The sequence below is a fragment of the Bactrocera dorsalis genome, chromosome 5, assembly GCF_023373825.1.
Source record: "Bactrocera dorsalis isolate Fly_Bdor chromosome 5, ASM2337382v1, whole genome shotgun sequence".
Classification (NCBI taxonomy): domain Eukaryota; kingdom Metazoa; phylum Arthropoda; class Insecta; order Diptera; family Tephritidae; genus Bactrocera; species Bactrocera dorsalis.
This window is the reverse complement of record NC_064307.1, coordinates 24,578,566-24,606,060: the sequence shown is the minus strand read 5'-3', so window position 1 is coordinate 24,606,060 and position 27,495 is coordinate 24,578,566. Positions and strand designations below refer to the sequence as shown.

The 27,495-nt window shown below is 30.3% G+C and overlaps 1 protein-coding gene across 14 annotated transcripts; it reads right to left on the bottom strand.

The window, feature by feature from the left end:
* Positions 1–218: 218 nt before the first annotated feature.
* On the bottom strand, positions 219–21,420 carry LOC105224896 (calcium-binding mitochondrial carrier protein SCaMC-3). 14 transcript variants are annotated; one of them, XM_029549662.2, is made up of 11 exons: positions 21,269–21,360; positions 19,834–20,044; positions 19,634–19,752; positions 19,273–19,554; positions 18,961–19,200; positions 18,513–18,639; positions 18,355–18,442; positions 17,228–17,339; positions 3,976–4,134; positions 3,333–3,900; positions 219–2,494 (listed from the first exon to the last, which is right to left on the bottom strand). In XM_029549662.2, exons 4-11 carry the CDS (start codon positions 19,474–19,476, stop codon positions 2,268–2,270), a joined length of 1,725 nt encoding a protein of 574 aa, XP_029405522.2. In that variant the 5' UTR covers positions 19,477–19,554; positions 19,634–19,752; positions 19,834–20,044; positions 21,269–21,360; the 3' UTR covers positions 219–2,267. The 14 variants fall into 14 exon arrangements, with proteins under 14 accessions (XP_029405522.2, XP_011201439.2, XP_011201438.2 ...); XM_011203137.4 differs by lacking the exon at positions 19,834–20,044 and adding an exon at positions 17,574–17,606 and having other exon boundaries at positions 18,961–19,554; positions 21,269–21,420; XM_011203136.4 differs by lacking the exon at positions 19,834–20,044 and adding an exon at positions 17,574–17,606 and having other exon boundaries at positions 18,961–19,554; positions 21,100–21,415.
* Positions 21,421–27,495: the final 6,075 nt, after the last annotated feature.

The following is a 27,495-nucleotide window of genomic DNA, read 5'->3' as shown; positions in this document are numbered from 1 at the left end:
TTGATTGTCACACTTACGTTCCACAACATCCCTTTTTTACTTACTTGAAACGAATTTTTTTACTCCCAAAATATGCTCATGCAAGCTATTTAACTTGGCGAAATGAAAATCAAGTTTTATGCAGTCACAGCGCATATAAAAATGTTTTTTATGCCTAAAAAATGCAATGCAAATTATGCCCAATGCCTTCCACAAAAAGTGCTTGTCAAACAATCGTGTTTATTTTTAAACAATTAAACTTTTATTTTTGTATCTGTAAGTTGAGTCCTGCATAAATCACAAACAAATAAGTCAACCAGAGAGAGAAAGAGAGACAGAAAATGGAGAGATTTATATTATATCAATATATAGAGTCCTGCTTAATATTACGCTAATGGTCTTTTTCCGTGATATTATTTTCTTCAATGATATTATATTCGTTACTCATTTAGTTGAATGTATTATTGCATACAATTTGCACGTCAGATGTTTTTTGAAATGTTTTGTATTTATGTAATGTATATGCACACTATATATGTAAGTATGTATACAGTATATGTATGAAATCAATAAATACAAATGCAGTTTGGCATAATCGAAAGGCTAGCATATATAAAAAAATATGTTTAGACACATTTAATTTGTAATTCATCATTTAACTACATTATACAATTTACCGATTTGTGAAATCATCTACATTACTTTTATTCATTTTGTTTATATCATAAAAAATATGCTACAATAATCTCGTCATTTCTTTGCTATTATAACTATTTGTGTATGTATGTATGTATGTATGTTTGCATGTATGTATGTAAGTTTTGCTTTAGTTGTTTTTTTTAGTGTTTTTGTTTTTGTATTATTTTTGATTGAATTGTGATTTGTTACTTAAACTTAACGACAGCTTTTCAGTTCTTTATGTTAAGAAGTTAGACTTATTGCGATGTTGCTTCGTAATTGCAGCCTCAAAAAATACGCATGTATATAGTTTAGATTTTTTAATTTTAAATTTATATTATATATATGTATATATGTTTTTAATTTGATAGTAATGCTAAATAAGTTAAATTTTATTAAATTCCTTTTTATTTTTAAGATTTTCGCTTTCATCATACATTGAATCAAAACACAAATGGTAAGTGCTGCCAGCTGTATGGTCATTTAATGACGCAATGTATTAGTTATTAGGCTTGTTTGTATATATGTACATATTTTGTTTGCAATTTTCACGCTTAACAGCAATTATGTGATTTATTTTTAAAGTTACTACTTTTTTTATAATGTAAAGAGCAAGTTAAAAATTCAAATTGTGTTTAGCTAAACGGGTTGCCACATTTCTACATTTTCATTTTCACGCCCAGCACACTTTCCGTCAACACACGCGCTACTGTCAATCAGTAAAAATGAAAAAAGGAAATCTAAATCTGAGTGCCGCAAATGCAGGCGCTCTTTTCGGTTTTGTTTATTTAAAAAAGGTGTTCTTTACAATAACATACATACTGCATACATATAAATATACCTAAACACATTTTCACTTACATGCGCCAATTTTAATTTAACTAAATTAATAATAAATTAAAATCTAAGTTAAACATTCGTTACGATTTCTTGCGTCCTGCTTCCTCCCCTTTAACTTGCATGTGTGTGTGTTTGCAATTTGTTTGTTTGTTTGCGTGTAAAAAATAGATTAGAAATAAATATTTAGCATTACATATGTATATGTATATACATATATATAAGCTAGCAGCTGTTTTATTATTATTATACAGTAGATTTATATAAACTAAATTATATATTTAAGTCAACGACTCTCATTCTCGAATTCACCGTTCAAAACCCCGTTTTCTTTTACTTTCATTTTTTTTTTTTACTTTACTTTACTTTGCAGTTAGCGTTTGTTTTGTTTTTCGTTTTTTTTTTCTTCTTTGTTTGTTTTTGTTTATGTATGTAATTAGCAATTAGTATCACGCGGAGCATCTTTGCTAAATTATCACTACAATATTACTAACAGAAAACAAAAAACAAAAAAAGTAAAATGTGAATTATACAATTGTTGGTAGCATTTAATTATATAGGCAGAGACTGGGAGTAAAAGTACAACAATAGTACTGTTTAGGGCTAGCGCATTATTATTTACATATGTATTCGTTTATATGGAAATATATATGTATATAAGTATGCAGCTGAGCGCCGTTTTTATTATTGTTGTTGTTGTTTTAGTGTAACAAGACCATTCATTTGTTGCTGGTTTGTTTTTTTTTATTAACATTGCGCTTAACGTAGAGGGATCACGTCATATTCACACCCAAAGCACGGCTGGAATACTCGTACACCACATAACTGATCGAAACGGCTGGAAGTACTTTAATGAAGTTCGGTGTTATGCCGCGGTACAGGCCACAGATGCCCTCGTTGTGTAGAATCTTGCGAAAGACACCGAACATGTTGTCGTCATTGATAGCGCCCGCCTGCCGCAAGGGTATACCCACGCTGGGTTGCTTGCTCTTGGTGATCACTGAAAATGCAAAAACAAAAGTGTAAAAATATTTATTATAGCAAAAAGCAATAAAAAAAATTTAAAAAAAATATAAAAAAATTAAAAAATTAAATAAATAATTAAAAAAAAAAAATAATAAATAATTAAAAAAAAAATAATAAATAATTAAAAAAAAAAAATAAATAATTAAAAAAATAATAATAAATAATTAAAAAAAAAGAATAATAAATAAAAAAAATTAAATAAATAATTAAAAAAATAATAATAAATAAAAATAACAAACAAAAAATTATAAAAATATAAAAAAAAATAATAATTTGAAAAAAGTTAAGAAATATGAATATTTAAATGAAAAAAAAATTAATGTAAATAGGAAAAAAAATAAAAAAAATAATAAAATATTAAATAAATAATAAAAAAAAAAATTATTAAAAAAAAATAAATAAAAACAACAAACAAAATATTATAAAAAAAGGAAATAAAAAGAAAAAAGTGAAGAAATTTTAATATATTAATTGAAAAAAAGTTTACAAAAGAAAAAATAATAAAAAACAATAACAAAAATTTTTTGATTAAAAATCATGTAAAAAGAATATAAAAATAAAAGAAAATATATCAATCAAAACCAAAATATTTAAAAACAATATCAAAAAAATAAGGATTTTAAATACTACTTAAAAAAAGTATTCAATCTCAACTAACATAAACAAATTAAAAATAATTATAGAATATTATTAAAATATTAAAAAAAAAGAAATTGACAAAAAAAAAAGAACACAAAATTAACAATATAAAATAAAAAAAAGCAACGAAATATATAAAAATAAAAGTTGCCACATGTGCAATGTTCGCTTACCTTGCGCCTGCAGTCGCGTGCGCACCAACGCCAATGGATACGAGCACACCTGTCCCAATGTGCTGGACGCACTGCCGCATGCCAACAGCACGAGAAAGCTTGGCTGTTCCGTATTATGACTACTTAAATACTTTTTCTTCAAAGTTTCATATACCGCCAGATCAATACCGGCATAAGGAATAATGCCCAACATATTCGGAATGTAACCACGATAAAAGCTACGTACACCCTCCATTAAATAGATCTTTTTCGCTGCATCCAATATACCCTTATACTGACCGGTCTTACGCAAGGCCAAGCGTGTCTTTAATACTTCCATCGGATAGATGACCGTCTGCGAGATGCCACCGGCCGCTGCGCCAGCCATAAAACGTTCACCAATCGTCATCTGACGTTTCTCATCGCCGCGTATTAGACGCTTGATCTTCTCGTAAGCGGCAAATTTTATCGCCGATTCAGGGGCAATTTTTAGCACATTTATACCGTTGCCACGCCACATGCTGCGGAGGCCTCCTTCATTTAGCATATATCTTAAACTATCAGAGATTCCGGCTTTATGTGTTTGAACCTGTCGAAGCCAGAAGAGTTTCATTATAATTATTTGTTGCATAATGTGTAAGTGTGTGTGTATGTGTTATCATACCTGCAAGTACACTTTTATCCTATCTAATGGAGCTGTGCATGTACGTGACACTGCACCTGCAATACCACCAGCCGCCAGATGGCGCCACCACATGCCGGTCTGCATTTCACTTTGCGTGAAATCATCAGGTACATTTAAATCTTCACCAATGTCAAGGTACTGCAAAAGAGAAATGCAAAAAAAAGTGCATCAGCAAATAAACGTATATATGTATGTACGTAAATATAAATAAAGTAGACATTGATTTTTGCACAACCAAATGTGCTTATGTGCGTGTGTGTGTTCCGCTTAATTGTGGGAAATATTTAGCAGCACGCTTCGGCTGGCGAGGCATTTCCTATAGTATTTATTATAATTGCATATACTCGCAGACCGGCCTCCAAACGGAACAAAGTCTCCACAGTCACGAGGTGTTAATTAAATTACACACACGCACATACAAATACAAAGAGATATGTAGATGCTAATTTATAAAATGTTAGACGGTGCCAATTTTTTTTAAATGTCTACACAAACATGCATACAGACGCTCATATACAATCGTCCTCTTATGTATACATATATGCTTGTATCTGATTCTTGGCAGAACTCAATTGAGGCGCAATAAAGCCAAAATAAATTTAAAAAATTTTTTTCTACACACACTCATATCCATATTGTATATGTACATACATTATATTCACACATATTAATAAAGGGGTGTTAGCACACCAGCCAGTCAATCACCTTGCTTTCTAGCATTTATGAATGTAGTATAATTTATTTATTTTAGGCAATTGAAAGCACTGTGACGAAGTGTGCAAGAAAAAAATTCCTTGATGCGTTCAAAGAAAAGAGAAAATTACAGAATAATAATTTATATGCAGCGTAGATACCCTAAGTAATTCAAAAAGTAAAAAAAAAATAAGAGAAAACGATAAAAGAAAAATAAACAATAAAATATAAACGCATAAAAAATAATCAAAATTAATAAAAAAAAAATGAAAAATTAAACAAAAAAAAAAATAAAGAAAAAAATAAGAAAAAAAATCTATAAAATGGAAAGAAAAAAATAAAATAAAAAAGTAAATAAAAAAAATAATAAAAATACAAATTAATAAAAAAGTAAATAACATAAACATATAAATTGAAAATGTAAATAAAATATGTTTATTTTATTATATAAAAAAAAATAATAATAAAATGAAATGAAAAAAAATTTAAAAATTTATAAAAATATACAAATAAAAAAAGAAACTAAAAAAAGATTAAAAATACAAAAATCATTAAAAGAAATAAAAAGAATTAAAAAATGTAAAAAAAATATTAATTATTAAAACAAATAAAAATAAATAAAAAAAAAAAAAAATAAAAAAATAAATTAAAAAAAGTATATAAAAGAAACATAAATATTAAAAAATAATGAATAAAAGAAATAAAGAAAATTAAATAAAAAAGAAAATAAATAAAAAAAATTAAAAATACAATAATCATTAAAAGAAATAAAAAAATTAAAAAGGAATAAATTCTATGCATTTAATGTAAAAGAATAAAAAACTGTCACATGGAAACAGAAAAAAAAATAAACAAAAAAATATATATTTATAAAAAAGTATATAAAATAAACATAAATATTAAAAAATAATAATAATTAAAGAAACAAAGAAAATTAAAAAATAGAAGCAAATAAGTAAAAAAAATAAACATAATCATGTAAAAAATAAAAATCTATCACATTGAAAGAAAAAAATAAACAAAAAAATATATATTTATAAAAAAGTATATAAAATAAACATAAATATTAAAAAATAATAATAATTAAAGAAACAAAGAAAATTAAAAAATAGAAGCAAATAAGAAAAATATATATTTAATATTAAAATATAAAATAAAAATGTATGAAATGGAATCTATAAAGCAAATAAATACAATAATTTAAATCCAATGGATAGATAATGGATAGCATTTCTTATAGCATAAAAGAACGAAATATATTGAATTCGATCGGTCAGTTTGTATGGTGACTATATAATATAGTGGTCCGATCTGAGCAATTTGTTCAGAGATTGAAGCGGTGCCTTGGGCAATAATCCATGTCAAATTTCGCAAAGATACCTTGTAAAATAAAAAAGTTTTCCATACAAGGACTTGATTTTGAGCGTTCAGTTTGTATGGCAGCAATATCGTATTTTGATCCGATATCGGCGGTTCTGACAAATGACCAGTTTTTTGGGGAGAAAAGGCCGTAGGCAAAATTTCAGATCGATATCTTAAAAGCTGAGGGAATAGTTCGTGTACAAACAAACAGACGAGCAGACAGTTGGAAAGACAAGGCTAAATCGACGGAACTCGTGACCCTGATTATTATATATACATATGTATACTTTATAAAGCCACCGACGTTTTCTTCTGCGTGCTACAAGCTTTGTGCTATACATATGTTCAGTATATATAGTAACTATAAATAAAATGATCAATTTTGTCTGAGAACCTATATACAACTGTGTGTATAATTGCCTACGAAACGCTTCATTAATATTTATTACTTCAAAACATCAAAGACATACATTTATTCCAATTAACGAGCATATCTACAATTCCGTGGCAAATGTATTACAAGTCAAATTAATAAATTCATAAAAAAAAATTCTTAACCAGCATCAAAGCGTGTTGCTTAACAAAGTGCTGAGAAGTATGAAAAGCGTAAATCCGTTTTATCAGATATTGAAAATAATGTTTTTTAGTATAAATTTTTTTTTTTGGTAACAAATTAAAGGAAAATTAGCTTAAATCGCTTAAGTCGATTGATTTTTTTTTTTGATTTCTAGAAATAAATTGGTCATATCCTTGATTTATACCTCAACCCACTTTGAAGTTTGCGAGTATCATTTGTTGTTTCAAGACAAAACAAAACACTACCTTAAATATGTTTTTAAAACACACAATTTATCACAATTAACCTAAAGTCGACTTATGCTGTTATCACACACACAAATATACAAGTATATTGGCTCGTTCAATTAAAATTGTTGTTGATTTAATAAAATTTTCTGGTAATAAAGTGAGGAGCTAAATTAAGGCGTTGATAAACAATTATTGAAGGAAATTAAAACAAAAAATAAAAATGAAATAGAAGACAAAAATTATTTGAAAATAAATATGAAATATATGTACATATGTACATATATATAAACATTAATAAAAAAACAAAAGTTTCTAATATTAAAATGTGCGCTATTTAGAAGAAAAACAAACCGTGATAACCTTGTCGTTTTATAATAATAAAGATAATAATTTTGAAATAGAATAAATATTTAAAAAACGGGGAAAAAATATTTTAATAAAATATGCTGATAATTCAAAGATCAGGAACGTGGTAAATTGCAGCGATAACAATTATTTAATCTAAAAATAATGTACAAAAAAATAAAATAAAATGCTGATACAGCAAAAAAAAAAATATTTAATATTATTAAAAGTAACAAATAAATAAATTAAAAAATTATAATTTCCATAAAAGCTAAATAAAATATTCACTATTCAAAAAACACACCCCCTTTTCGTAGCACACCAAACTTGATAAGCGGGTTTTAGAAGCTGTTATGTCAATATCAAAAGCGCAAGCTTCAAATCCATGCACACACCATCCATTCATATTAAAAAAATTGAAAAAAAATATTAAATAAATTTCTAACGGAAGTGCGCAGTGAAAAAGAGTCACGCCCACCACAAATAATCTGTATGATTAGGGTATCTAAAGCTGCGGTGTTTGCCAAACGATTAAACATTCGTTATTATCATTAATTGATTGCAATTTTGTTTGTCGGCATGTCTGTGTGTGTGTGTTTTCCTAGGCAATTAGAATTTATTTTCCAAATCAGTCATTCCATTTGCGTAGTTAATATTTTGAAAAGAATACAACAACAAAAAATGTGTGCTAAAATGCTTGTTTGTGTGTTTTGGTCGCGTCGTCGTCGGCGTGAGTTATCAGTGCGAAAATGACAAAGCATGTTTGTGTGTGTTTACTCGTATACTTTTACATATTTATATATGTAATATTTAATTGACTTCAAGATTAACATCGCACCGCCACACACCAGTTTCAACGAGAATTTATTGCAAAGAAAACCCACTGACTGAATTCAAATGAAATACCTCAAAGTATGAAGCGGAGATCAGAAGATTAGTACAAGACGAAAAAAGTAAATAAGTAAAATGTTTATAAAATCAAAAGTGATTATGTACATATACAAATATGATTATGTGTATTGTAATTATACCCTACTACATATACACATACTGCAATATATAAATGCTCAGCATTACGAGCAAAGTCGATTCAAACATGCCCGTCTCTCCGTTGGTATGTGTGGAAATAGCAGCCAGTTTTTGAGTTATCGATCTGAAATTTCGCACACGTTCTTTTCTCCCCAAAAAGCTGCTTATTTGTCGGAACCAACGATACCAGTACACTATAGCATATAGCTGCGGTACAAAATGAAGATCAAAATCAAGTCCTGGTTTGGAAAAAAATTTTATTTTACAAGATATCTTTACGAAATTTGGCATGAATTATTGGCCAAAGCAACAATACAATTTCCAAAAAAAAATTGTTAACATCGCACAACTATAGCATATAGCTGGCATACAAACTGAACGATCGAAATCAAGTCCTTGTATGTAAAATTTTTTTATTTGAGAAGATATCTCCATGAAATTTCGCTCAGATACTTGCCCAAGGAAATGCTACAAACTCCGAAGAAATTTTTCAAATCGGGTCACTATAGCATATAGATGCCATATAAACTGAGCAATCAAAATCAAGTACTTGTATGGAAAACTTTTTTGTTTGACAAGATACTTTCATGAAATTTGGCATAAATTATTAACCAATGAAGTGCTAAAATCTCCAAACTAATTTTTCAGATCGGACCACTATGGCATATAGCTGCCATACAAACTGAACGATCAAAATCAAGATTAAGATCTTTGCATACCCCTTTATGCTATAAGAAATGCACCTGTGAACGGTATTACAGCATTGGTGCAACCGAAGTTAACGTTTTGTGTTTTTTGTTGTTAAATTTGTTTGTTCATATTTATATTTTCCTTGGCGTTTTGCGGTTTCCTCCAACGACGCATTAAATGTAAATCTACTAATTTGTTTGCAAGTGACTTTACAATATTAATATTCATATATAATATGTAAATATATTTACAGATCTTGTATAAAATCCAGCTTTCATATAATTATATGTACATTTATTTGTCTATATTTACGCTTATTTAATAATCTATCAAATTAAATGCTGCCGCTTAGCGATTAAACTAGCGCGTGAATACGAATCACATAATACAAAAACAATAAAAAACAAAACAGCAAACAAAAAATGCCACAAAGGCAAAATAAAACACCAACGTGTGCGACTTTAAAATACATGTGTCGCCTGCTGTGGGCTTGGTTGCCATGCGCACAAATGGGAAGCACAGCAAAGAGCCAGCAGCTAGGCGTCAACAGCAAGTGTTACAGCTAAATAAATATATATGTTTCAACTAAGATACAATTTTAAACACATATGTATATGCATTTTCAAACCACATACAGGGTCATAAGTAATGTGCTGCGGTTAAAAATAGAAAAGACCACAAACAAAGGTGAACAATAAAAATTAATTAAAATTAAATAACATATGTACATATATAAAGCAAAGTAATAATATTGCGACTTAATGCAATAAAAAATGCAACAAAAACAAGAAAATAGCCATATAAATAAAATATAATAAAAAAGTAAATATGTATATAACCTCACTTCAGAAAAAAAAATTGACTAAAACATATTTTACAAGCACCATGAAGTGTACAAACTTTAATTAATTTCGATAAAATTTGAAATTACATAATTTTTATTACCTTAAACTCAAAATGTTTGCCTTACAAGTGCTTACAGATAAAAAGAACATAAATCGATTTTATAAAACATTGAAATTAATTATTCCTTGTAAAATTTTATACACACAAAATTATTTTAGCAATGTTACAAAACTGAAATTGTTCAAATAACTTGATTAAAAAGTAAAAAGGCTTAAATCCATGTAGCAATATATTTAAATAAAAAATGTCAGTCTACTTTTGAACACTGAAATATTTTTAAATGAGTTTTTGTTACTTTAAACTTAAAATTTTGCATAAAAAGTGATTTACAGTATAAAAAGAGTAACTCGACTTTATAAAATATTAAAGTTAATTATTCTTTGTCAAATTTTATACGCACAAAATTAGCTTAGCAATGTCATAAAAATGAAATTGTTCGAATAACTTAATTAAAAAGCAAAAAAAAACGTAAGTCGATTTTGCAAGGTAATGAAATAAATGATATTCTGTTTATTTTTGTACCCAGAAATATGTTAAAGTGAGCTTTTGTAACTTTAAACTTAAAAATTTGCATAAAAAGTGCTTTACAATATAAAAAGACTAAGTCGATTTTATAAAATATTGAAATTAATTATTCTTTGTGAAATTTTATGCGCACAAAATTATCTTAGCAATGTAACACAACTGAAATTGTGCTAATAACGTAATTTAAAAGTAAAAAAAGCGTAAAACGATTTAGTAAGATATTGAAATAAAAGAATTCCAGCCTAATTGCGTACGGCGGAAATATTTGTAAGTGAGTTTTTGTTACTTTAAAATCAAAAACCCTTCATAAAAAGAGGTTAACAGTATAAAAAGCCGAAGTCCATATTTCGAAAATTTTAAATTTTGTTTTTTTGAAGTGATAAAAATGTTGTTTGGTTGGTTAAAAGCATAAAAAGCGAAAGTCCAGATTTTAAAAAATTGAAATTTGAATTAAAAAAAATCATAAAAAGTGGTTTACAGCATAAAAAGCGTAAGCCAATATTTCAAAAAATTTAAATTTTATTTTTTAAAGCGATTTTAATGCAGCCAACGCGCTAAAATCTTGCGATTAACGTGAAAAAAGTGTTCACATCCGTTGTACTTGAACACTAGTAATTATTTTTCTGGCATAAAAACAGCTGCGTGAAAACCCGCCAATAGCGGTTATGCCTGATTTGCGCAAAATATTACAAGTTACGCCCAGTTCCAGCGCACTACTGGCGTAAACCGGACCATATAATTATAAGCGAACACACAACTTACATATTTTCAGCTATATAAATGAGCTCATAACTACAACAACAACAATTAATTAATTAATAATGCAATTTTAGACGGAAATATCGGGTTTTCCTGCAAGCACCCGCTATAGCACTTGACATTTCTCGCTTGTCATCTATTATATATGCATATATTATCTAAGCGAGTTTACATATGCATACGAGAACACTCTTATGAGTATAATTATATATTTATACATACATACATATATGTATGTAAATATTATTTTTAATGGTCAAACAAATGCACTTGACTGCATTTGAATGGGCGCAGCGTTATTAGGAAATAAGAAACGAAAAGTGTTCAAGCGAACAGGCACTCTAAAGAGCGGAGAGCGAGTATTACATATGCAGGCAGCGCTTATCAATCCGGTTATGGCATAAGTGCTGAACAAGCAGCTTTTCAAATTGAAAAAACAAAAATATTTTTGCGAAAAAAGCGCTATTTATGCGTCTAGACTGGAATGTCAGCGGGGTTTTTTTGTTTTTTCGTCGCACGCCACAATGAATGCGTCTGAATAACTTGAATATTTTAACTTTAACGAGAAATCGCTAAACAAGATCGCAGCGTCGATGAGTCACTTCCTCAATTGCTGATAAAAAAAAAATTAACTCTTAGCACTAAATGATAATATTTACGTATGTATTTGTATTTGTTTGTGTGTTTGGCATTTGGACAGTACGTACCCGTGTCATAACGTCACGAAAGATGACAACAAAATCTTCCAGCACATCACCTTGAACAGCCATTTGCTGGAAGTTCTGATAATCAGTGGGCCAATTGTTGTTGCTGCGCAGCATTTTATCGCGTTTGTTTATGATTTCTGTATTGTTATGTGTGGAAAAGTTAGGAAAACACTTCACTACACCCGAGCAATTGCCGTTTGGCTTGTGCTCTTTGCGTAAGCTTTTTCTATTTTCAACAATTGCAGCACTCTGAACGACGTCAGTGCAGTTGTTGTTGTTTTCCAGCTTTGAATTATTTATTTTGCAGTGCACTTTATTTATTTGTATGCTTTATTATTTATTTTTTTGCAATTGAAATATTTAAAATGTGTTAAAAAATTATTTATTTTTTTTTTACACTAAAAAACGAGTACTCTTTCTATCAGCGTTTCAACGTTACGTTTTGTTGTAAATTTTAGAAGATTACGCTCGCGATTTATTTTTACTTATTTTCGCTTATTACGTTGCTATTGCAATTATCGAATACTGAATATTTTTTTCGTTTCGAAGATATGGTAAAAATTTTCGAAAAGCAAAAAAAAATCGAAAAAGCAAAAATTATAAAATACTTTAAAAAACGTTTACAAATCGAAGCAATTTCCAGTTGGGAAAAATTAAATTACTTCGTGCTTGTTTTCCGTTTTGTTACGTAAAGACCGCAATTGCAAGCGAGAGCCGAAACACACGTCTTCTATTTGAGCATGATGAACAGAGACTGACGACTGACTTGCTGAACTGCAGAGATAGTCAGACTAATCAAGTGCCAAATAAGTATTATCATGCTTCGCCTCTCACCTACACACACACATACGCCTCCATATGGTATACAATTAGATGCACATATTTACATGCGCCTGATAGCTACACAAGTTGATCGTTGTCGTTGACTCGGTGCAAAGTACGAGCATATTAAATTTTATTGTTGTTTTATTGGCGTTTGACGATCAGAATGCGCTCGTTTGATGAGAAAAAAAGGGTCTGCCTGCAGTCTGTGCGTTTACTATGTTTGTAAGTATCACATATATGTATGTGTTTTTGTACATATGTATGTATAGTATGTTTGTAAATAGGAGCTCTTACAGCAACAATCTCTCGACAATTAAGGGTTTTGTGTACCATTTCGAGTGTGGCAGCTCTCTGAGGGACCCAGAGATATTGTACACCCCACTTTATAGTTGAAAATTCAGTAAGAAGCCACATTAAAATAAACAAAAACCGTATAGAATACTCTAGATCACACATACACATATACATGTGCATGCACGCGTACGAAAATGACCTGCAACTCCAATTGTTTAGGTGGTATATAAGTAGTTGAGGCTCCTGCCTAACGTAAATGCGAAAGAAGCTTCGTGAAGCCGCACTTTAGTAAAACAAAAATTTGCAAAATAACAAGAGAAAAGCCTAGTCAGCATGAAATATTTAAACATGTACCGAAAACATACACAATTTGAAGGTAACTGTATCACAAAAAATATCGAAAATTAATTTTAGAAAAATGAATCCATAAACCAAAATTTCTTTTTTAAATTTCAATATAAAAAGGAGCATTTAAGTATATTTACTATATAGCAATGGGTCAGAAGCGCAAACCAATTCGAAACCGCCTTACAATAAATTACTAAAGTTTGGCGCCTAAAATTAGGCACTGTTTCTAATTTACAAACAATAAAGCTATATTTAAAGTTACTGTTCCAAAATTAAAGCAACGAAATTATATACTTAGCAGCGTCGAGTTATCAGCTTGCAATATAAATATTGTATCAATGTACAAACATATACTTCGCGAACAGTTTTCATACCCTGAACATGGTTAATTGCATTAAGTTGCTCACGAAGTTTGTAACACACAAAAAGAAACGGAGGAAACGCTATAAAGTATATAGATATGTGATAAGCGTGACGAGTTGAGTCGATTTAGCCAGCTTTTTGCCAGTCATTTAGTCCGTCGGTCTGTTTGTCTATATATGTATACGGGAACAAGTTCCTCAGTATTTGAAATATCGTTGTGAAGCTTTGCAAATTTTTCTCCCCAAGAAGCTGTTCATTTGTCGGACCTTATATGATATCGGAATGCTATAGCATATTCATGTAGCTGCCATACAAATTGAACGACGAAAATGGACAAAAATTGTCCCTTTTTTGCTGATAAAGAAATAATGGTTTATTTATGTTGTTGTAGTTTTTGCACCATCAAACATGCCGAAAAAACAGGATTTAAAAAAAATTTTTAACCTTAAATATCAGATTGTAATATTAAAAACATAATTTTTAATAGAAAAAAACGGACTCAAAATAAAAAAAAAATTAAAGTTTTAACCTTAAATATCAGATTGAAAAATTAAAAATAAAATTTTAATAAAAAAATTATAAATAAAATAGTTAAAGTTTTAACCCTAAATACCGGATAGCAAATTAAGAAATAAATTTTTAATAAAAAATTAATAAATTTAAAATAAGAATAAAAATTTTAAATTTTAACCTTAAATACCGAAATTGAAAATAAATTTGTAATAAAAATTGAAAAAAGGATTAAAAATAAAAAAATAAAATTTTAAACCGAAAAGGAAATTAAAAAAATTAATGCCAATTAAAAAAATGTGTATTTTTCAATTTTAAATTATTACGCTTAATATAGTTTTTCAATTAATAATTCGTAAAAATTGTCTTTTCACACCTTTCCATTCTGACTTCAGATATGAAAAATAAATAAGCTCTTTTTCATATTTCTTACCACAACTTTTAAATTAAAAAATATTTTATCAAATTTTTAATTAATTTGTGGACTAAAAATTAGATTTCCAATTTTCTGATTTCCGGATTAAAGAAATAAGTCTCAAAATTTTTATTTCGATATTAAGATAAATAATAATAAAATATGAAAACAAAAAAAAAAAAATATTTCTTATTACAATTTTTAAATTAAAAATATTTTATCAATTTTTAATTAATTTTTTAACTAAAAATGAAATGTTCAAAATTTTGATTTTTGGATTAAAGAATTAAATCTGAAAGTTTTAAATCCGATTTCAAGATAAATTTCCAATTTTTTAATTAAATGTTCTAAATTTTAAAACAAAAATAAAAAAAAATTGCAACCCTGACACATGCATGTAAATATGTATATACATACTGTAACATTAGAATAAATATTGTAAACACAACAAAAATAAATAATAAATAAAAAATACAAAAATAAATAAAAAAATACAAAAATAAATAATAAATAAAAAATACAAAAAAAAATTAAAATAATTTATTCATTACTAATTTGCAAAAGCTAACACATCACTTGCATTTCTCATTCAATCTCTCATCCTGAAAAGACTTTAATGCATAACACAGGAACTTTCCATTAATCACAGGTAGTTATAAACGAGCGTCTTTTAACAACTAACACCCTTTTCTTTCTAATGGATGCTAATTGACTTATAAAAGCGACATCTCAACTGTTTATTTAGAAAATTAGAGCTGTAATAGTAAAATATATAAAATAAGCGCAGAGCCTAATAAATGATGTCGTTACATTTGCCATACATTCAACAGTTGGCAGTGGCAATAAATTATTATTTTGGTTCAGTGAGTGAAATACAAAGGATTTGTTTTTTTTTTGAGTTTCGGGTATTTCCACCGACATTGTGAAGCATTTAAAGCAAAAAAATAAATGTGTTTGTGCAAACAATTTCTATTGTGACAAGCATATATTTAATGCATATGTGGGTATGTAAACAAACAGTATTGCAGTTATTCACAAACATACATATATGTATACATAAAATTTGCAAAGCGATTGGATTTTCTTTGCATAATTATTTAGTGCTCGCAGCATAAATTTTGTTTAATATTTATAAAGCAATTTGAAAATCATTCTTATTGATTACACCTTCTGATCAAATTTGACTCGGACCAGTTCCAAAAAAAAAAAAAAAGAAAAAAAAAAAACGAATTGATAAAAAAATGTTTCTCTAGGTTAATACAAACTTTAGTTTTATCTTCGTGTTAAGTGTTAGTGACCTTTTGATTAATGTTTTGGGTATGAATCGTGACATTTTGGTTTTAGGTATGCATCGTGTCAAAGCTAGGCTCATACCAAAAGAATATGAAGTCAAACTGTCTCACAAATTGAAGAGTAGAGCTCTAAAAAATGAGGCGAAACAAAAAAAAAATAAAAAACACATTGAAGGCACCGAAATTGCTCGAAAGCAGCTTATTTTGAAGGTTATAATAAAGAATTGTATTAAAATACGGCAAAATGTTGTTTTCTGCCAGTTCGAGTCAAATTTGACAATTTATTAAGATTTGCAGAGGCTTAAGATTTATTAATTGGTAATTATAACCGTCTTCGATTCGGCATTTCCCTGCTCGCTATCTTTGTGCGTTGCTTTCTTGTCAAAATCAATCAATTATTTTTTATACCCTGAACAGGGTGTATTAAGTTAGCCACAAAGTATGTCACATCAAGAAAAAAACGTCGGAGAAGGAATAAAGCAATCAGCGTGATGAACTGAGTCTATTCAGCAATGTCTGCCTGTATATACTTAAACTAGTCCCTCGGTTTTTGAGATATCAATCTGAAATTTTGCACACGATCTTTTCTTCACAAGAGCACGCGTATTGGAAGAAACAGCCAATATCGGGCGATTATAGCTGCCATACAAACTGATCGATCGAAAAAATTTCTTATTCGGAAAACTTTTTTATTTGACAAAGGTCCATTTGCGAAATTATTGTCTACATACTGTTCTGATCGGACAACTATAGTGTATAGGTGCCATACAAGCTGACAGATCAAACCCACGACACTCGGATCTAAGTAACCGGAACGGACCCTGATTTTTATCCAGCCCAGGACTGTCAACTCGGCACCATACCTCGAAATGACTTCAGAAATGTTTTCGACGCCACAACAACAACAACCGATACAACTTTAGTCGTTCTCTGGAAATCTTTTGTATATTATATAAGACTGCTTATAGATTAAAAAGGTATAGTCGGCCTCGAAATTAGGAGGTTGCTAAAATGTTTTGTTTTTTTGGCGAAAAAAATTCCGTATCAAAGAAAAAAAACATAACAAAATGGCGCATGCGTCAGAGTATATGATAGCAAACAGTTGTATAGTTTGCTCAATTCACTCTCTTCCACTCTTGACAAATCGAAAAGAGCAAATATTTAAATGACAAACTCATTTTTTTTAGCGATTTCTTAGCTTGGTGGCAAAAAAATATATACACATATGCAAAAAAATAATACTCTCATTTTCTTTATCAAACTCAATCTCCATTTTTATACAAATAATTTAAAATCCGCACACAAAACGCTATACAAACATTCAATCACATTAAAAAAAAAACAATTTCAAAGATACTTACAGTAGAATGCCGCCAGAATTTGATCAAATCGTGAATATCAGTGGATGGTGCCAATAATAGGAAATCGCGCCATTCATTAAAGCTAATATTTAAACTGCCATCTTGATCCATTCTGTATTAGTAATTGCAAGATATAAAAATAAGAAAACATTATAAATAAATATGGCAGGCACGAAAATGTCGATGAAAGTAAACAAAAAATTAAATTTTAGATCATTAAAGAGCATGCAAAAGTTTTAATTATTTTTTGTTTACCGATACATACATACATACATATTTATACAATCAGACAATTGGACAAGTGCACGTCACACACAGTTCACTAAATCTAAACACGATCTCTCACCTTACGACTGAGAATTTCTGATAACTTTTTATCCTAATAGGGAACGAAAAATGCAAACATCAAATATAGCCGAACTTAGGAAAATTACGTATTATGTAAATATAAAACGAACTGAAGTGGTTTGTGGCTTTATTAAGAAAAGAAAAACTTGTTAGTATAACAGTATAATTTTGTTTTTTTTTTTGTATTTAAATTTACATATATATACAAATATTTAAGAAAAAAAGCGGGCAAAACAACAAGCTGCCTTGAAATCTCAATAATTAAAACTGGGCAACTAGAACGCCTTTCTCAATTTTTATTACTTTTCTTACAAATCATATAGTTGAGGTACGCAGTTACGTATGTATGTATTTGGAAAAGTTTTTTTAAATAGTGTCGAAATGTCTGGACTTACCCTAAGTCTTTTTTGGAGGAACTAAAAACTGCTAAAAAGTATTATGAAGGGTATTCATAATGTTAAATGTCAAAAAATAGTGGTGGGATGATGAAACGTACTTGGAAGTTGTATTAACTTCTTTTCCTTTCGTTTAACTTTATAGATATTATTTGTGATGTATTGTGTTTGATAAATGATAAAAATCGGATTCTACACAGCTAAAATTATATTTCAACTTATTGAATCCAACAGTTACAATAATATTGTTATGTGACATGTGACTGAATTATGTTATGTATAACAGCTATTCTACAACTAATTCAACTGCTACAAACAGTTAAAAATTAAATAATTAAATGGTGTTAATGTATATGATAACTTAACACATGTGTGGTAACCTACCGTGAAAGTAGATTTGTGGCTTCCTCTGGGTCAACTTCAATGCCCAAATCTTTAAAAGCGTCTATTAACTCTTCCAAATCCACTTTGCCTGTAAAAAAAATAAAATAAATTGAAAATTATATGCCCATAATTATAGTGCAATTTATTGGTACACAAACCATCTTTATTTTTATCCAGATGTGAAAACTGTAGTCGTAAATTCTTTTCGTGCTCACGCACATAGAACACGAATTCTGCCAGGCCAACATCGCCACTTTGATTAATATCGGATTGTTCCAAGAATTTCTTTAAATAAATATTGACAAAGATGATGGAAAGGTGAGTGAATACATAATAAGCACTTGACACTAATTTTATTTAGTTGTAAGTTGTCACAATATTATCTAAAGTGCAGATTATAATATATTGTTTTTTTTTTTTGCTTTAAATATACGTTACTGACATAAATACATTTTATATGCCTTCAACATATTCATTTTTTTTTTTTTACTTCGATTTAAGTTCAACAAAAATTAATATCCTCATTAATAATTTTATTATAATACACACAGCTAAAAATGCACCTAACTTTACAATTTTATTTTTATTATTTTACTTAAAACGTACCTCGGCATAAACACTTGAGAGACCAAACTCTCGTAATGCTTCAGAGAGATCATGAATATCTATACGTCCATTACCGTCCCGATCAAGCGTGTTGAATAGCTTCTCTAGCCTTTCCTCGTCTTCGTGCGGCAACTCTGTGGCCAGTTGCGTATGGGCACCACTAGCACTACCGGTAATGAATTGCGGAAAAGTTGATGTATTATCATGGCCTTTTGCTTGATGTGTAGCTGCTGCAGTATTCTGATGGTGTGAGTCGGTGGTGTTTAGTACACTCTGTATGGGTATCAATTTTGGATGGTTATGACTGCCTACCAGGTGTGTAGAATTTGTTGCAATCTGATTGCAGCTGGCTCCTGAACTTGCCGCGGCATTTGAGGTGTGTTGTAAAGATGGAGATGTTGTTGTTGTTGGTGCTGTTGATGATAAGTTATGAGTTTTTTGCGCAATCTTATTCTGTTCCTGTTTTTGAGCTATATTGTTCGTTACAATATTCTTGTCTTCGTCTTTATCCACCATTATAGTTACAAAAGCCAATAGCGAAAATTGATTTTCTCCGATAAATTAAACCAGTATTGATTTCTTAGATTTTACTTGCTGAACGTAATATAAAAAGTAAACAAATTTAATTTTTTAATTGTACTGGCCATAAATATGATTTTTGTTAAACACTCACTTCGTATGTAGACAAGGTTTGTTTATGCCTGCGTCTCCCAGTTATATGCGCTAAAGATAAGTGATTATGTACAAGACTATGTGCATGTGTTTGCACATATTCGTGTTCTCAAAAGAATGCTATACGAAATCCAAAATTTTCCAGAAATATTTATAAACACAGAAATAATATGTAAATATATGTCAGAATTAGATACTAACAATTTAAAAAACACACCAATGTAAGGGGTTTTGCAATTTTTCTCAAAATACTGTTTTTTCGTTTTGTAATTTTTTAGCACTCGTGCACGTATTTGTATACTAGACAAAATTTATTCATTGCGAATTTAAATGAAAATTAATTCATGTTACAGTCTAAATAGCATAAGCCGAATAACATATTTTTTCATTCACATATTTTATGTTTTCTTTGCTATAAAATTAATTTTATATTTAATTCTTTTTTTGCCACAATGGAACATGAGCTCATCAAGTGAAAATGATCAAAGTTGTAGCAGTGCCCGAGCGTAATTGGATAAATTGCATGCGTGTATGTGAAGCTATTGCGGTGAAAGCACATTCGTGTACATCAACGAATTATATGTAATTTATATTAATTATATCAACAAATTTATCACTCAATTGAAACATTTCGGATTAATTTTCACTTAACAAACTAATTTCAATTCATTTGTCCTTCCGGCTATCGAACTATAGATTTGAAACTAGACCAAAACCGCAGGTAAATTTTTACCACGGCACATTTGTACAAAAAATGACAATGGTATGTAGATATGTACATATGTATTTTGCGGCCGAAATTGAGGAAAGCCAACAGCTGATTATTATACATACGTCCAAACGATAACTAAGTGTGAAGTTATCGAGATGCTACCAGACATTTGAGGTTTTCTACTACAATTCCAAGTCAACATGCCATGTGGAAAGTACTCTTTTTTCAAGTAAGTTTTATGATGGATTTTTGCCAAACCCACAGAACTATATGTAAACATGAGGCAGCTGCTGGCGTCGCTAATAATAGTAATGATTTTACACTAATACCATAAATATTAGAATTTTTCTTAGGGTGAATGCTACAAACGCACCAGAAGAAAACATGCATTACCACTAACGCTGAAATTGAAAATAGTAGTAGTTTGTCTTTGCACACAACCCACTGCACCACAAAACTCACTTCATAGAGATTCATAGCATTTTTTCTTCATACATATGTTCATGCTGCATACAACCTACTTTCGCGTCTATATTCCGGAACCTAAATGGTGACCTTCTTTAGCCACGCACGGAATTTTTGGACAACTTTCACTAGCTCAATGCCCTCCACACAGTATAACTCATTTGTATTGGGATTTATACAAATGCATACACTCATAAACAACTTAATTTCTGTGCGAATTCAAAATTATGCGTATGTATGTATGCACACAAGTATATTCGAATTGCAGGCGACACGAGACTATAACTCACTTAAAAATGCCAATTGCAAATTGCCTGTTGGCTAATTTTCTTTTTGTCGATTAATATCCATTTACATATGCACACATGTCTATAAATTCGGGTCGGCTTTAGTATACCGTCTTATATTTTTCAATTTTATTTACACTAACACATCACTTATTCATTTGCACATATTTACTTTGTTACACGCAATTCACCAAGCTAAAAAATCCATTTAGATTTGACTTTCATTTGGAAAAGTTTTCCTTCTTATTTTAACGATTAGTGTTGTTTTTGTTTAACGCACACAATATTTGCAATTTTATTGTTTTTCATATTTTATTCAACTTTCTTTTTGGCGTTTTCTATTTCGTGATCTACTCACCATGTTTGTGTTGCCATACTAGACAGTGTGGCCATATAGAAAGGTCATGGTGAAACATAAGTTGTTACGTTATTTGTATTGACCACACTGTTTTTCGTTGCGGCTGTTTGGAATTTATTGGGATATTCATAATTTAATTAAAATATTAGCAATTTACTTTTAATAGGGCTTCTTTCGTCTCCTATACATGTACATTTCATGCAATAAACAGCTAGTTGAAATCGCTCAGTCGTTGTGATGCGCTGAGCAGCTACAATTTGACATTTAGATTTTTACTGAGTGGCAACGCCAAATGAAATGACATCGCCGTTTGTTTTTCACATATTTTCGATGTTAAATTGTTCAAATAATTCATTTATTGCTATGTATTTTAATTTTAAAATAGAAAGAATAGCGGATGTGATAAGTAAACTGTTTGAATACCTTTGGTGCTATGCAAACTGCATATTAATAAGCAAAATGCCTGAAAATTTTAAATTAATATATGTAAATGGGGATAGCATCAAATTCAAACGCATGAAGTGCATACACGCATACATACATATATACATGTATGTAACAAATGCTTAAACGCAAGTATCCGGCGGATGTTGAAGTATTAATGTACATATGTAAGTGCTTATGTGCAATTCTGATTACATTACAAAAAATGTTGGTTTAAAGTTTAATTTATATTGTTAGCAGTAATTAAGTGAATGTTAGTAATTTAACGTAGGTCTTATGCAGAAAACGGTGAATTTTATATGTACTTTATTATGTAGATTTAAAATGCTTCTTTTTTTCGATATAAAAGTGTGATTGAGTTAAAAATCTTGGATATTAATTGTGCGCCTGTTCAGTTTACGTACATTTGTCTATTTTGGGAGCTCTATGATAAATTCTCAAATTTCGGAGAATTTTTTTGATATTGGTCACTTCGCCAAAGGAAAATTATTATTTTTTTTTTATTGAAGAAATGGCTTGAAAGCTGTCTTGCCCTGATTATAATTTTTTGATAGTTCGTATGAACAAAAATCATCTTGAATAAAATTATTGTAGTAAAGTCTCAGAGAAAAATAAGAAGCGTGATGATACCGATAGTTAGGTTATACACTCCTTCACTAAAAAAATTAGTGAGGCCGTAATCGGACCACTGCCACCTCCACAAAACGTCATAATACGAAAATGTATAAATTGTCATAAGTAAGCATTAAATTAAAATACAAAACTGTAATTTGGAACAGAGGATCGCAGTAGGAAGGAACTCTGTGGGCGAAAAATTAAAAAAAAAAAATTGCGTAATCCTCCCGCCTTCTAAGAGGTTTGGGGGTTAAAGAAAGGCGACGCCCACATTTCAGTATAAAGAATCTATGTACTCTACCGATATCGACCAAATTTGCTATCTATATAAATTTAAATGATAAGCGGTATAGGGCGGAGTGCAAAGATAGCTTACAACAGAGTTCAAATAAAGTACCATATTTAAATCCCCTCAGTGTCGATGAAATTGAAGAAAAAAAAAATAACAAAGCTTTTCCCAGAAAATTTTCATTGAAAAGTCAGGTTAAATTATCCAGAAAGTCATTTGACTACCTGCTCTCTTTGTCTATCCCTCAGCCACTCAGCGTTATGGGCGTTATTGCCGTGTTCTTTCGTACCTGCTCAAAATCCTTAAAACTCGGCACATTTTGTTTTCGTAGTCAAAACTTAGTTAAACACGAACATAAACGGAAATATTCTCCTTAGTGTCCAAAACTATTGAATTCATAGCCATGGAAGTAACAAAACCAACAATGGAAGAAATATACGACGATTTCATCACAATGCGGACAACAGAAGATGTTGGAGAAATGCGAGTAAAGGCGCAAGACTTGCTAGATAAGCTTAGTTACTGTAAAGAGGAGAATCCGTACTTAATAAGTGTGCTGGCGGGGATGAAAGTGTTGGTAAGGCGAATGATAGTGTTATCATACTCAAGGGAGTCAGCTCGCCAAAGGTTGTTACCTTTATTAATCAGGGCATTCATATATCGTAGGCATTAAGAGGTTAGTTTTCGGGAATAAAAGAGAATAAGACAAAATCGAAGCTGCAGAAGTAGCTTGAAAACTAAATAACATATTTACGCTGTTGATGATTCATAATTATGTATATATTTTTTAGAAAAATATGGCTATAAACAGAATATTTTGAATAGTTTTCAAGCTGTTAAAGAAAGGAAGACAAAAATAATCGTTTGTCAGCAATTAATTTTAAGACTAAAACAACATTTTGTAAAAATAATAAAAAAAATATATATATTTAACAAAAACATTTAATAATGGCGAAAACGTAAGCTGTGTGGCTGAAAGTGCTCAGTCTTTATGGACTTGGCTAAATATCTTATATTTCATTAATAATCTCCAAAAGTGAAAGCAAAGGGATCATTGACCTCGGTAAAATTTAAACAAAAGGGTCTTTCACATCTTAGTGACCCTATAAAATCTAAACAAAACTGTAGTTAAACGCTTGAAATGTAAACAAAAAGTTATAATTTTTTGAAAATTTAAAGAAAATAAATTATTGCCTTTCTAAGAACATGTGTTACATGGGTTTTTCAGGTAAAAAGAGCATATTTTCAACAATTCTTTTCGGAAAATAAAAATGGAGTATTTTATTAGATCTTTTTATTGTTAGAAGCATAAAATATTAACAAAGAAATTCTGAAATTTTTGGAAACAAATATTTTAAATTCGGCCAAATTAACTAAATGTATCAGCTGGTGCTTTGTACTTAGGAATATTATCAAAGCACCAGCAAATTTCCCGCGATTCGCCTTAAAAAGGAAAAAAAAAGATACAGATATATCGTTGCCAGAAGCAGAACTTCAATTTCTGTACGAGTTAAGAGGTTGTTCCTTTTTTGAACAATTAATTATATTGAGTAGATATACGTACCCTTTTAAGATCTTTATTATGTAAAATATATTCCAGCCGAAAACAATCTAATCAAAGGATCCGGTTCTAGATCTCTTTTGCTTATTCTCCTTATTTTCTTCATCATTGTAAATGTGCATATGTGTAAGGTACCTGCTCTGAGCACTGTCTCTTTTACTCTTCAAATATGTATAATAATAAAATTTATATTTTTTTACTACTTGATCAAGAAAACATATTTCATCGGTCTTTTACTGTTAGTTGACATAGGCGACAATACCTGCCGTTATCGTTTACTTAAAAAACAGGCAACAAAAACAACAATATCAACAACGACAACTGTGTTGACATATCCGCTCCTCGCTGGCATTCGAGTTGACACAGCACACCAACGCTACACCGCATAAAATTATATTAAAATTTATAAACATGTAAATGTGCTCGCTCGTTCATTTGGTGATTTAGCATACATAAACATTAGCATTTTGCATCAATTTGGTCAAAACAAAGTTGACTATGAAAATGAGCAAATTTCCTCGTTATCATTCAAGGGCAGACTTAGTTAAAATTATGCACATTCAAATGTACATATACCCATATATACTTATTAGGGGTACCGTTATTTCCCAAGGTAACTTTTTTTTGCAATTTTCACCGTTTTGTTCTAAAAATATATATCCATTGTATACAAACTCCTTATTTCTTGATATTTTGCATTAAACAAGTAAACCTACAACTTTGAAGAAAAAACATACCAGCATAAATCAGCGCTCCATAAAAAAAAACTGAATAGTGTTTTCCATAAAAACTTTTTTTTAAAAAGTTATGCGCTGTTAAAATTATATATCAAACTGAGCCTCCATACAAGTTTCTTATAAATTTTGTGTTGCTCATACGACACGGTGTACAATACATTGGATAATTATTATAAGGCCAAAATTGAAACTTAAGGAAGTGTCAGCGAAAAATTACGACCAATTGGAAAATAAAGAACACCCTAATATTCGGAAGATATATACATAAATGTATGTATTTATAAACGTATAAGTACTTGTATATGTACGTGGTATATAAAAGTAAATAGGTTGAAATATTTGAACTTTCACACTTGATGTGATTGTGTTTGTCCAGCCATCAGCCTTTCAGCCATTTCTCTAATTCGCAAGTTTGCCAGTTTGTCAGCTGGAGTCCAAAACTCTAAGCTTCCTGCCAAAGAAAGTTTTCTTGCATCTACAAGTGTGATTGCTCTCATAGATAAACACAACACAGCGCTGTGTGTGACTTTTCTTTGTCCTTCACTCTTTGTTTTCGTTTAAATTGTAACAATATTAAGTACAACAACAACAACACAATAACTCCAAAAACAATGAAGTTAAAAGTCACTGACACATTTCCGCTGATTTTTGACTGCTGTCCGAACACATTGTAATGCTGCCTCGATACCTAGACATCAACACTCATATACACAAGCACGCACCCAGGCACTTTTCCAGCTGAGAAGTTTCGCCAACCTGTCAAAGTCGATCTGCTTGTGCTTTGTGAATCGATTTTCGTTTGGCACAGCTGATAAAATATCTCAAGTTCGGTATTTGTATTGGCAATACGGTAAATATAAATGAGTTTGTGTGCTTGTGCGTTTATTTGTTGAATTTTATCGAAGTGGTAGTTAACTTCAAGATGGATTTCGTGAAGGTGGTCCAAAATCAGCTGTTTTTCCGTAAACTAAAAATACTGAAACTAATATTGGAAGATCGTTGTGAGGCCTATCGCGAGATTCAAACAATTTTGGTCAATTGTGGAACCAGCATACATTTAATCGATCGCTCAAAAAAAGGCTTGTGTCCATTGATCAGAGAAGTGTTAAAAAGATACGATAGCGGTGCTACGAAAAACGTCTATAACATTGTGTCAAGTGTGAGCCGTGGATTTACGTAAATGAGTTCGAAAGTGAAGAGAAGTCTGGTGAAGTATAGGTGTTTCAAGATGAGCCGAATCCAACAAAATAGCCAGTTGTCTTTCAAAAAATCAGGAAAACCAGCCGCCGAAGTCGGATCACTGTTCACCAAGACAATGCGAGTTTTCGCCCATCGACTGAGAAGGACCTGGCTTCGCTTAGAATACCCAATTGGCGCCACGTAGCGAAAAGAATGAACGAGTGGCGTGCTGTTGTTAACTCGGCTATAATCGCGCAAGCGGTTTCCACGCCAGTAAAGATGAAGAAGATAAAGCGATTTTCGATGATTAAAATTTGTTTTTGTGCTCGAGCCCTGAAATGTAAGAGGCTACCTACGTAATATCTTACTGGTATTTGCTCTGCCACATACAAATATAGAGTCTGCGAAAAAATGAAATTCCACAGAAAAATTTAATTCGAAGCACTCGAAGGCTCGACAGTCCACAGCCGATACTTATACTTATGTTAAGCAACAATGTTGACAAGCAATTGTTGTTGCTGTGCAACGTGATAAACGTCTTAAATATTTTCAGACACGAACATTTCTAAAATAGCCTGTCTAATTTGGGGTGTTTGAAGGGTTGCGGCATTCGCTCAGCGATGAGCCACAGTATTAGGCTAACGAGTACATATTGTCTAATCAATTAGTGCGCGAAAGTGAAGGTGGTGTATGCTTCTACTAATTCCGTGTTAAGCACTCATGTATGCGGTCTTATTACGCCGACGCTTTCCGCAATAAAGGCACGTGTAGGCAATAACACATACACTCAAGTGTACTCACACCCATATTCAAAAAGTATCAAAGGATTTCGTGAGTTAAAGGAATGAAAATATTCTTGGAAATTAGACTGTCAATATAGCATAACACATATGCGAGAAAACAATACAAAGGCATATGTCGTGGTTACATATAAAAACATATTTACATATACATGCATACATTCATACAAAAATCGGTTAAACTTTAAAGAGCCTGCCTTCCTCTCGGCAACCATTCACACAATTAGGATAAATTTAGGCAAGCAAAAGTTTTTTGTCTGTATGCGTGTGTGCTTTTTTATTTGAGCGCGCCTTTGTGTATGCTTCAATGTGTGCTCGTTTGCAGTTTTCGCAAAATTTAATTCAATAAAACTGTCATAAACATTTAGAAATAAGACAAAACGTTAACTTCACTTGCGCCGAAGCTATAATACCCT